Source organism: Cricetulus griseus, chromosome 2, assembly GCF_003668045.3.
Source record: "Cricetulus griseus strain 17A/GY chromosome 2, alternate assembly CriGri-PICRH-1.0, whole genome shotgun sequence".
Lineage (NCBI taxonomy): Eukaryota > Metazoa > Chordata > Mammalia > Rodentia > Cricetidae > Cricetulus > Cricetulus griseus.
Window position 1 is genome coordinate 49,703,078 of NC_048595.1, and position 12,535 is coordinate 49,715,612.

General features: G+C 38.4%; 2 protein-coding genes across 12 annotated transcripts in view; one reads left to right on the forward strand and one right to left on the reverse strand.

Moving 5' to 3' along the window:
- Efcab7 (EF-hand calcium binding domain 7) overlaps window positions 1-5,276 on the reverse strand; it is a 44,957-nt gene extending 39,681 nt beyond the window's left edge. For 2 of the 8 annotated variants that reach the window (XM_027400485.2, XM_035439778.1), the window contains exons 1-3: window positions 4,993-5,126; window positions 2,982-3,169; window positions 1,252-1,305 (exon numbers count right to left, since the gene is read on the reverse strand). In XM_027400485.2, coding sequence (XP_027256286.1) covers window positions 1,252-1,305; window positions 2,982-3,168 — 241 coding nt within the window. In that variant the 5' untranslated portion in view covers window position 3,169; window positions 4,993-5,126. Of the gene's footprint in view, window positions 1-1,251; window positions 1,306-2,981; window positions 3,170-3,316; window positions 3,406-4,992; window positions 5,134-5,178 lie in introns of those variants that run through there. The other 6 variants (XM_027400490.2, XM_035439783.1, XM_035439779.1 and 3 more) reach the window with 5 other exon arrangements.
- The window catches only part of Itgb3bp (integrin subunit beta 3 binding protein), a 40,376-nt gene continuing 32,994 nt past the window's right edge, over window positions 5,154-12,535 (forward strand). Inside the window, exon 1 of one of the 4 annotated variants that reach the window (XM_027400491.2) lies at window positions 5,154-5,457. In XM_027400491.2, coding sequence (XP_027256292.2) covers window positions 5,162-5,457 — 296 coding nt within the window. In that variant the 5' untranslated portion in view covers window positions 5,154-5,161. Of the gene's footprint in view, window positions 5,462-12,535 lie in introns of all 4 variants that reach the window. The other 3 variants (XM_027400496.2, XM_035439786.1, XM_035439785.1) reach the window with 3 other exon arrangements.

The following is a 12,535-nucleotide window of genomic DNA, read 5'->3' on the forward strand; positions in this document are numbered from 1 at the left end:
GTCCTCAAGCTTGGTGGCAAGTACCTCTACTCATTGGCCTATGTAAAGTCTACATGTTAAGCATAATATTGCTACTTATGGTCATGACTTACATTTGAAAGACTGAGAGACATTTTCCCATCCTCCAGTTTGTGTCAATACACTGCACTTAGATAACTGAAACAGACAGAGGAAGGGAAACAAGAAGATAGTCTACACAGCCAACAGAATTTATTTTTTTTTAACATTTATTTAGTGTGAGGGGTTGTGTGTGCATGCACACAATATGAGTGGAGGTTAGAAGCCAATTTCAGGAGTTTGTTTTCTTCTTTTACCTAATGGGTCCCAGGGATGCAGCTCCAGCTGTTAAGTTTGGCAGTGGATGCCCTTAACCACTGAACCATCTCAAGGTTCTACTGACATCAGTTTTTATTATAGTAACTGCCACCTTCTATCTGCTTATAAGACCTTTATGGAAATGTATAGCATTGAGCATATATTTTTTTCACATTTTGGATACAAAATCCTTGATTACCATGCTTCCCTAGGAATAAAGAATAGTATTTGTCTAATATGTGAACAAACAATTCCATAATTCATCTATCAACAGTTAGAGAATTGGTATATGCATTTGGGAATCTATCCTTAGTCAACTTCACTGACTAGAATGGAAGAATAAAACAGAACTTAAATGAAGTTGTAGTTTGAAGGTTAAAAATCTACTGGGGAAGAAAAATCTTTTGGTAAATATTTAGGAAAACCATCTTACAACTCTTAGAAATAGCAGCTCAGCAAACGCTTGCCACTATCTTCAAAAACAAAGAAAATTTTAGTGTGCCCTCCCCCCTCTCCATCCTCACTTTGGACAGTTTTCACTATGACCCACGCTGACCCCAAACTTAAGATAATCCTCCTGCCGCAGCTTCTTGAGTGCTGGGATGATTGATCAGTGTGTACCTTCATACTTGACTACTATATTCACCACCTAAGAATCTTCTGGGTGTGTTATCTTCTTCTTCCTTTTTTTTTTTTTTTAAGTGCTGAGGATTGAAACTCTAGGCCTGTGTAAGTGCTCTAGCATTAAGATATATCATCAGCTTCTTTATAACTGTTAATTTAAAAAGAATAACTGTCTCAAAATAAAATTAATTATGCCAAAATAGATGCCTTCCCATCTGAGAAGTCTTTTCTAACTGCAGATGTTTCAAGGTTGACATCTATATACTGATCTTTTTATTCCAGTGTACTTAAGTTTGGCCATGTATCTAATACCTGTGGTCCTTCTGTGTCGACTCGGGATGGAAATGTCAGACCATATGTTATGTGCTAAGGGCAGAAGCACACGAAAATGAGTAGTAAGAAACAGATGTCACCGATGTAGTTATTCCTTTGTAAAAACTATCTTAAGCCCAATAGTGCTACAAGGACTATTCCACCTTAAACCAAAATCATGTGGAACACTGGAGATGCAAAAACTGCCTTGTTTTCTACCCAGATAATTTCACAGGGCTGACAGTATCTCATTAATACATATTAATTGATTAATAGTTTAAGAACTATACCAGAAGAAGGTAGTTAAACTTTTCAAATTAGCAAATTCACTGTCTCTAATTTTTTTTTCAGGGGAGGGGATTCAAGACAGGGTTTCTCTGTGTAACAGTCCTGGATGTCCTAGAACTCGCTTCGTAGATCAGGCTGGCTTTGAACCCTCAGAGATCCACCTACCTCTACTTCCCAAGTTCTGGGATTAAAGGCATGCACCACCATGCCCAGCCACTGTTTCTATTTTCAAAAGAAAATAAAAAAAAACCTCAAGATATTTCACTAACAGTGTCAAAGTGGAGTTTTAATTAACTGGGTTTCTGCCTATACTATTTAATATATGCCAAATAAACACAAGTACTTAAAATTCAAGATGAAAGTTTACTAATTTTAAAATTATGTAAGTCAAAGTTACACATAATTTTGAAAATTGATGCCATCATATGCATTTGTTCTTAAACTATTTAATTAATGTCTTCTATTTAGATAGCAAATATGCTTTAATCTTGACAAAATTACATCATTCTTCCAAATGAATTGTCTCTGAAAGCAATCATATGCATAAAACCCCAAAGTATTTCTGCAGAAACATAGCAGAATTTTGGTTTAAAGAAATTACTTCTAAATATGGTGAAGAAACTCAGTTTCTGTGCTCATAATATTAGCCTTGATGAAACTGACATGAATCATCAATAGCATTTCTTGCTATTGTCATTTGCCCCTCTCTAGTGACTAAAGACTACCTGAATCAAGGTCTCCAAGTTATTTGACAGCCTGGTAAGGATCACATCCAGTGATATGGAGGACTTTTACAGCCAAAAGAATTTTAAAATATGATAATGGGTAGAATAAGAAAACCTCCCAACTCCTACATCTCTTCTAAAATTTCATTTATCTATATTTTTCTTGGAGGCTGTCCTGGAACTAGCTCTTGTAGACCAGGCTGGTCTCGAACTCACAGAGAGATCCGCCTGCCTCTGCCTCCCGAGTGCTGGGACTAAAGGCGTGAGCCACCACGACCAGGCTATATTTTTCTTTTACAGTTACTTGACCCTAGTTTTGCAAATTCTTTGACTAGTGAGTCAGATGGCAAAAGGGTTTTGATTCTATTATTATAAATCTAAAGCACCACCATGACAACTAAAAAACAGCAACAAAACAGTAACAACTTTTAAGCAAGTAGTAACTGATGGAAGCTTTGAATACACAATCTACACACACAGAGACACACTCTCTCTCTCTCTCTCTCTCTCTCTCTCTCTCTCTCTCAATATATATATATATATATATATATATATAATATATATATATATATATATATTGCAGCTATGGTTTCTTGCAGTCCTGTTGCTTGTTTCACTATGAAATTGGAGTGAATCAATGATGTAATTCTAATTCAGACTTTTCAATCTATTAACTTTCAACAAATAAGGCAAAATATTCAACTTTAAAAAATTTACCTAGGTAAAGTTGATCCTTAGAAATAATGTTTTCCAAGCTGCTTTTGAAGATAGTTAAATAGGCGGCTCTACAATTCATATAAAATACCTCCTGCTCAGTTAGTGACAATTTCTTTACTCGGGGACTTCCCAAATGCATTGATATCTGAGTACCCAAAGCTGCATCACTTCCAGGATTGCTGGCCATTCTATCAGAAAACAATTTAAAAATTTACTTTAGTTGATGTAAATCACCTAAACTGCAAATGTACCACCATGAGGTGGGGCATTGGGTTATTAAAGTTTTTATACATAGAATAAAAAAGATAAATGTCATAGCATTTATATGAACTTACCAGTGCATGTTAAATAGAATAAATCCTCAACAACTGATTTCTAATTATATACAAACACACATGTGTATAATTCCTCAAGTATATAAAATCTGGAAGAACAAAGATGTAGCACAATACAAAAGAATCAGAAAAAAGAAAATTCACACACCCATTATCTCCAACTAAGAGGTCATTTGAGACTCCAAAAGGTAAAGATTATATCAGTTCCCAAAGTGAAGCATACAGAATACTACAGGACATAGAAATGCTAAAGAAACTGTAGATGGACTGAAATTCCCTAACAATAAGATATCTTATGTAAATCAACTGTAGTTGACACCCACCCTGCATAGCAGGATTAACTAAATCGTTTCATTAATATTTCTATAATACAGCACATGCCAAATCACTGGATATTTTAATTCTCATTTATTACCACTGGGCTTTACTGAGTTCCTTTATTAGTAGTTAATATTTGGGGTCCATACAGAACCTCTGCTCATAAGACATTAATACACAATCATACATCTTATTCCATCCTTTACTGCACTGACCAGGCACTTTTTGCCCAGTTTACAGATGATGAAATTGAGGGACAGAGATGTCACCCAGTTAATGGTAAGTTGTGAGATTTCAGTAGTTTCCTCTGTTATCGTGGATGAAGGTTTATTGAACAAAGGCTACTATGAGGTGCTAAATTGTCTTGGTGTTCTAATGGCTCCCAACATTACTTTATCCTGCGTTGACTTCTAAAAATACATTCCAATCTAATAAATTGAATAGTTCAAGTTGAACAATAAGACGACACAGGTAGAGTCCCCTTCAGGACTCATTGGATTCTTACTCAGGAAGCCTAAATCACTGGCACCTTCTTGAATTATGTAGGTCTTTTACACTTGGGAAAGAAAGATAATAATCGCTTATCATGGATGAAGTACCCTATTTATAATACACAGACCGCCTGCCTGACACTTTCATATTACACCAGATTTAGAAGGACCCCATAGGGATGTGGTGTCACAGTCTGGTTACTGCAAATTGGTATCACCATAATTAAACATCAGTTTTAAACACATATGCGTGCACAGCATCTCACAAATGTGAAAGAAAACTGTTCCAATAAGAAAGAACGAGCACTCGCTTTACAGCAAGCAATTTAAAAACATATTTTTTAAGGATCTTCTTCAAATGCTCTTTCCAAATAGGGTTATTCTCATACGGAAATCCCAGGACAGAAATGTTCCAGAATTCTATTCTTTCCCTTCCTGTGAAAAGAGTCTAAACTGAAGCTTAAATAAATGTATAATTGCACCCCTAGGGCTCGGAAACTCCCTATTATTTAAAACTCTAGCCCAAGACTGAGACAGGGGCCTGGAGAGCACACTGTAGCAAACGGCTCCATAAATATCCAGACACACAATAAGCAGGAAAAATAAACTGTTAACAAGCGCCTTAGGCGTCTAAAGGGCCGAGTGAAAACAGAGAGCCATCCAGTCACCTTCGCTGCACCATGTAATAGTCACAGCTAATGGGAGACAAGCTCTCTGTTTTGTGTTCCTCTAGCCACGATGCTGCATTCCTGGGTGTTTCAGGGGCATGCACGAGCTGACACAAAAGTAAACGTAGTATGTGGGAGAGGCAGCCACACAGTGAGGGGCAGAGCGAGCGAGAGAGCGAGAGACAGTGCCGGTTGCTACCTAATTTCAGCTCACAAACCAAGAAGGGCAGCCAATTTTCTTTAGTAGTTTCGCGAATCTATCAGCGCAGCCGGACAGACCTCCGCCTTCTTTTAGATTACCATAGCAACTGCCCCTCTCCGCCACCGGAAGTAGGAGGCAGAGCACCTCCCAAACAGTCCGCCCAGAGATGCGTGGACCTCTGACCTGGAGAGTACAGTCACAGCACTGCGCTCGTCTGCTGCTAGGCTGCTTTATCTGGAATAGTGAGAGCGGGTTGGCAATGGCTAGATGGGGCGCTGGCCTGGCCTCCCTGCACACCCCTTTCCTCGGGCTCTTTATCTCGCGGAGGCTGTTTCCAGCGGACCGCGGTATGTGTGACACCGCATCCAGTGCCTACTGCGCGGGCTTTTTTGCTTCCGCGTTTGCGGTGTCTCAGTTGGTTCTACCCAGCAACCGCGGCCCTTCCCAGAGTCCCGGAATGTCGTAGGTATCTCTTCCCTGGATGTTGCTGTTTTGAGGGGCCCTCTGTGAGCAAAAGGAGTATACCATGTAGTCCCACGGTCACCTTGTTTCTATAAACTTGTCTCTGTTGAGTGTCAGGATGCTTGGTTTTCTCAACCCACCCTACTCTTCAGCCCTACTTTAGCGTTCAAAAATTCCCAACATTATGTAAACTGTGGGCTAAATTTGAGTAATGTGTAACTGGAAATAAATAGGTTTAACATATTGAGAAACAAAGAAAAAAACTTTTATTATTTTCCTAAAAGAGTAATTGGGGAAATGGCCTGAATGAATCTAAAATAAGTGGAAAAAAAATAACCAATGACAATAGGATGGGATCTTAAGAATATAGTGAATGAAGGAACCAATTTGTTGAAGACTGCACATAGCCTTTAAAGTTTAAGAGGAAGAAAAAAATTGTGTACTAAGATTTTAATGGGAAAAAGCAGGGACATACAATTCATTTTAATGGTTGCCTCATGGGGGAAGCTGTTTGGCTAGGGAAGGATCAGTCAGGTGTATGCAATCATGTTGGTGCTACTGTTGCTTAAATTGGGTGATGAATCTTTGGTTGCTTGCTTTTATAATTTGAATATCATTTGTTTTTTAGTATGCATCATAACCAACTTAAGTAGCTTTTTGTGGCTTGTTTTTAAGATTTAGAGTTTACCTATATTAAATTGTTGGTAAGTATAGTTTCTCTACCATCTGTTCGATCCTTTGAGAAACAGGTGAATCAACTAATTGCTGCTCCTAATTTCTTTAAGCTAATCTCCCCAACCAAATGTACCCTTGTTTTTCTCTGTATGTTCTAAATCCAGAGGCAATATAATTTATCTAGGTTGCAGCATTGCCTCTTAGACGGGAGGTGGAAAAATCACTTGGACTCGTGCACACCAGGATTTGAAAACCCATGAATAAAATAGTTGATCAGTAAATATTAAGTGAATGGTCGAATTGCTGTTAAAAAAAATTATCCTAAGACAGATATGGTGGTATACCTGTAACCACGGTGCTTGAGAGCTAGAGGAAGGAAGATCAAGATCAGGTGTTCAAGGCCAACGTGAAGCTCAGACTTCAGAGTGGGAAGGGGGTCAGCAGCAGCTGCTTTAGACTGGAGACAGTTCACACCACATCTATGTTTATGTATTACTAATGGCAAATGCAATAGACCGGCATCTTCCATCTTTTCACTTGTAAATTTCCTAGTTGCATTTGCTTTGTTTTCCTAATTAATATGTATTATCATGCTGCTTCAGCCAAAGACACTCAACCAATTTCTATGGGAATTAACTTAATTCTGTCCCCAAGTTAGAAAAGTAGAATAGCATTAGTGTTGGAGTTTCTAACTGTGACAGTGTTCTTAGAGTGGGTTAATCCTGTTGATATTCTTACGAAGTTATAGTTTTCTAGAAAGAAATTAAAATGTACTATTTCTTTATTTTTTTTAAAATAACTGTCAGTGTAGCCCAACCTCACTGTGTTGCTGAGGCTGGCCATAAATAACTAATCCTACTGCCTCCGTCTCCCAGTACTGGTGTTGTAGGCATGCACCATGATGCCTGACTTGAAAGCCTAACTATTTTATTACACTTGTTTGTGTTGTTAGTCAGACTGGCGCTAATGCCAAATGCAAATATTTTTATTGTGTGGATTGATTATAAATCAGTAATTTCTTTAAGCTAATCTTAAATTATTAAAATGGTGTACCAGACTAAGTAATAGTTAAGCATTTAATAAACATTGTTTGACCCACAGGAGATATTCAGAGTTATATAATTTCTTTTACTTAAAGGTATCCTGCATTTTTAAGGTTGGTAAATTATTAGTGCTTGCTCTAAATATTTAAAAATATGAATTTTAAATAAATGTTTTCTTAGTTATAAAATTCAGCATGTTATAATAGAGGGAACTATAATATGTGGGCTTTTGTAAGGATGTGAATTCATCTCCTAACAGGTGAATGAAAATCTTTGAATGTCCCCAACATTCCAAAACTAGATCCTGCGCAAATCACATTTTTTTCTTTTTTCTTTTTATTTAAAGTAGAAACAAGATTATTTTACATGTCAATCCCAGTTCCCTCTGCTTCCCCTCCTCCCCTCACAACTAACACCCTATCTATCCCATACCCTTTCTGCTCCCCAGGGGGAGGGGGAGGCCTTCCATAGGGGGTCTTTAGAGTCTGTCATATTTGGGATAGGGCCTAGGCCCACCCCCTTGTGTCTAGGCTCAGGGAGTATCCCTCTATGTGGGATGGGCTCCTAAAGTCCATTCCTATGCTAGGGATAAGTACTGATCTACTATAAAAAGCCCCATAAACTTTCGAGGCCTCCTCACTAACCCCCACAAACCACATTTTTGTCCCAGGACCTTCCCCTGCCGTGTGCTGCCTGGCCTCAGCGGCAATCTGGAACTGCAGAGGAAGAAGCCACATTCCCTTCACTCTAGTCTCCCGTGCTTCTAAAGCCAGGACCACAGTGGATGGTACTGCCAAGGTTGGCTCCAGCTCTGGCTGGACACCTGCACACCCCCAGTTGATGAAATTAGCAGCAAACTTTTTTATTCACTGTTCTCTAAGAGTACAAAACCCTTAAGGCTACTTTTCACAGGCTTTGCTGAGTAGGGTCTTATCCAGAGGTCACCCTTCTTTGTCCCAGTGCAGAGTAGGACTCTACTTAATAACACTAATCTTCCAAAATAATTGCAGCACAACATAAGCCTTAGCTGCAGCATTACATTTTCTGGTGCTCTTTTTTAATTTATTTATTGTTATTTTATGTGCACATTTGTCTGTGTGACGGTTATCAGATCTTGGAGTTACAGACAGTTGTGAGCTGCCATGTGAGTGCTGGGAATTGAACCCAAGCCCTCTGGAAGAGCAGCCAGTGCTCTTACCCGCTGAACCATCTCTTCAGCCCTTCTGGTGCTCTTTTTGTTTAAACTGCACATTTTATTTCATTTTGTCCCACTTGCTCTTTTTTACTATAGACTTGTGTGAAAGACATTAATAACAACCATATCACAGACTGAATATTATACTATCTTGAAATTTTCTCTATCAAAGAAATTGGTCGTTGTGGCAGTTTGAAAAAAAAAAAAAAGGCCTCCAAACTGAGTGGCTTTGTTGGTGTGGGTGTGGCCTTGTTGGAGGAAATGTGTCACTGTGGAGGCGGGCTTTGAGGTCTCATATATGGTCAAAATACTACACAGTGCTCAGGTAACTTCCTGTTGCCTGCAAGCAAAGATGTAGAACACTCAACTACCTTTCCTGCACCATGTCTGCCTGCATGCCTCCATGTCCAGCCATGATGATAATGGACTGAACCTCTGATCTGTAAACCACCCCAATTAAGTGTTTTTCTTTATAAGAATTGCCATGGTCATGGTGTCCAGCAGTAGAAACCCTAACAATTGCAGTCCATTACTTTTTAGTTTAGCCTCCATCAGGTTCTCAGGCCAATGGCAGAAAACAGCCAGATTCTTTGCCAAAATGTCACTAGAATGATCTAGAGTTCAATTGCTAATGTTGCCTTCCAAGATCCTTCTAAAATACATTGCTAAAGCCTGCTTATAGAATTCAACCCTTTTTTTTCTAATCCAAAGTTCTAAAGTCTTTCACATTGCTCCAAATAATAATAATAATAATAATAATAATAATAATAATAATAATAATGATAGCAGCAATGGTTGTATTCCTCAAAACAACAACCTACTCTAATTACCAATTTTTCTATTGCTGTGATAAAACACCATGACTAAAAGCAACTTATAGAAGAAAGGGTTTGTTTTGACTTATGGTTCTAGAGGTGTAAGAGTCATGGTGGGAAGCATGACCATAGGCATGGTGGGAGGAGCAGGAAGTTGATAGCTTACATCTTGAACCACAGTCATGAAGCAGAGAACAAACTGGAAGAGGTTCAAAGTTTTTTGTTTTGTTTTTTATTGTTGTTTTGGTTTTTTGGTTTTTCGAGACAGGGTTTCTCTGTGTAACAGTTTGGCTATCCTGGCACTTGCTCTGTAGACAGACTGGCCTTGAACTCACAGAGATCGACCTGCCTCTGACTCTCAAGTGCTGGGATTAAAGGCATATGCCACCACTGCCCAGCAATTTTAATCTCTAAGCCTGCCTGCAGAAATGTACTTCCTCCAGCAAAGCTGCACCACATATTCCTCCCCCAACAAAGGAAAAAACTTCAATATAGATTATTGCCATTGTATCAATAGCTTGTTAAAAATTAACTATTAAGTTTATGTAAGAAAATAGTTTGTATTTGTGTAAAACACAAGGAGGCTTGTGTGGTGGCACATGCCTGTAATCCTACAACCTGGGAGACAGAGGCAGGAGGATCTGCAGTTTAACATCATCTTCAGCTGTCTACTGATTTTGAAGCTAGCCTGTGCTGCAAGAAACCCTATTGAGAAACATAGGCTTGAATGAAAAGGAAAGAACAAAACAGATAATAGAACATCCTTCTTTCTTTTCTTTTTCTTATGCAAAATAGAAAGTAAGTCATTTCATATACCTCAAGTTACATTTAACTTGTCACACGGGTTGTAAATTTGGCCATTGCCTGTTATCAAAGGGTTTCTAAGCATCTCAGGATCACACTCACAGGTCCTCTAAACACTCCTGTAAAGTTGGTGGCTGGCAGCATTATTATGTCCATTATATTGAGGAGTAATGGAAGCACTGAAATACTAAGTGATATTTTTATCTTCTACCCAGAAATTCTTACATTTTACAGGCCAGTATTACCAGGTTTATGAAGCTTATTGAGATTATGTGGTTTGCCCAACCTTGGGGAGGTATTTGGCGTAGCATGAGAAATCCCCCCAGTCTTACCTGCTTTCCTAAGTTTACTCTTCACCCACAACTACAGCACTGGACCCTACCAATCAAAATCATATTTAACATTCTTAAAGTTCTATAAGAAAAGAATTTCATTATATACTTTTGTGAGCTTCCATGGTATCATTCCTTCCTGGCTAAGAATGAGTGATAGCTTTCCCCCTTAGAACCACTTATTTAGTATTATAACAGATGTTAGTAACACTATATGGTAAAACTTACCTACTCATTTTGTCGTGATGAAGCATAGAATCCTATTTAAGGATACTATATCATGTGTTAAGCTAAATCAAACAGTGGGCCATTCTTAAAGAATATTATATAATCCTACCTACCGAAAACTGCACACCAAATATATTCTTACGAAATCACAACAGCATTAATTGTAGTAGCAACTATGGTTTTGATCCCAGTTATGTTAGCAGAACAAAACAGCTTCAGGAAGGAAACACCCATTTTGGCTCGCAGTTTTCATCCTGTCATTTCATCATGGCACTGAGGCATAGTGGAGAGTAACTCTCATCAGGGCAGCCAGGAAGCAAAGAGAAACACCTGTGTATGCAACTCTCCTTTGTACTTTTCGATCCATTGGCACCCCCACTCTAGGAAGTGGTGCCTCCCACGTTCAAGGTGTGTTCTAAGAATGCCTTCATTGAAATCCAGGGGTGTGCTTTACTGATTGCCTAGGTAAAAAGTTTACTATTGTGTAACCATGATGGGGAATGTACTTCTTTGTATGTTTATCTTATTGATTGTTGAATAAAATACTGTTTGATCAATGGCAAGCAAGGACTAGGAGTCAAAGAGGATTCTAGGAAATGTAGTAGAGAAGTGATGATCCAGGCAGGAAATGACATGGCAAGGAGACTCATATCTAAGCGAGGAAACAGGAAGTATGCCTCTCTTTTCCCCTCTGCTCCTGCTCCAGTGGTATGATGTGATCCACCGGCAAGGAGGGACGCCAATAAGGCATCTGATAAGATAAGTCTTATAAAATATATAGGTTTATGATAGTTAAGACTGAGCTAAGAGATGAGAATCCTAGTCATTAGTCAAGCAGCATTGAACCTATTACAAGTTTCTGTGTATTCATTTGGGCCTAACTCGGGTGGGCGGCTGGCATAAAGCTCACAGGTAGTGGTGGGGCTCAGGCGGCTTTCGGCGGAAAGATTTATCGTAACATAACCATTACCACATTCTATGTCTAGATCATTTTCATCTTGTGAGACAAAAACCATACTCTAATTAAACAATAATTCCCCATTCCTTCCTGCCTCAAGCCCACAGTGGTCACCATTTTATTTTCAAGTCTCTGAATTTGCTACTGTCATAAGAATAAAATCTTCATAGTTTATCCTTTTGTAACTGGCTTATTTTACATGGGGCAATGTCTTCAGGGTTCATCTATAGTGTAATAAATGTCAAATGTCTTTGTTGTTTTTATTTATTAATTTTTAATTAAAATATAATTAATTATACTACTTCCCCCAGCCTTCCAATGTCCCCCTTCACTCCCTTTCAAATTGGTGGCCTGTTTCTCTTTGATCATTATTGTTACACAAACATGTACATGTAAATACAACTGTTGAGTCTGTTTAGTGTGGTTTACAGCAGGCAGCTAATGACCACTGAAGGAGAATTAGCCTCTCCCAAAGATGTACTCCCAATTGGTTATCCAATACAATGTAGTTAGGCCTGAATCAAATTTCACTTTTTAAACTAATATCCACATATGTACATACTATGTTTTGTGTATTAATTCACCTGCTACCAGCCACTTGGGCTGCTTCTGCCATTTTGCCATTGTAACAATGCTGCCGTATTATTTTATGCATGCCCATTCATGTCCTAAATCATGGTAAGTCTATCTTTAATATTTTTCAGAAACCATATTGTTTAAATAGTGCTCTACTGGTTTACACTCTCATTATCAGTGTGCAAGGGTTCTTGTTTTTCTGCATCTGTGCCATACTGCTTCCTTGGTATTTTGTTTTTCTATAATGCCATCATACTAGTAGTATTGAGTAACATGTAGAACCTCCTAGTTCTGATGTGTATTCCCTAGTGATTATTGACCATCTTTTCATGTACTTGTTGGCCATTTTTATATCTTTGGAGAAATGTGTATTCAAATCCTTTGTGTGTGTATATATTATATGTGTGTATATATATTATCCTTCTTGCTTTCTTTTGTAACCTAGCCTGGCC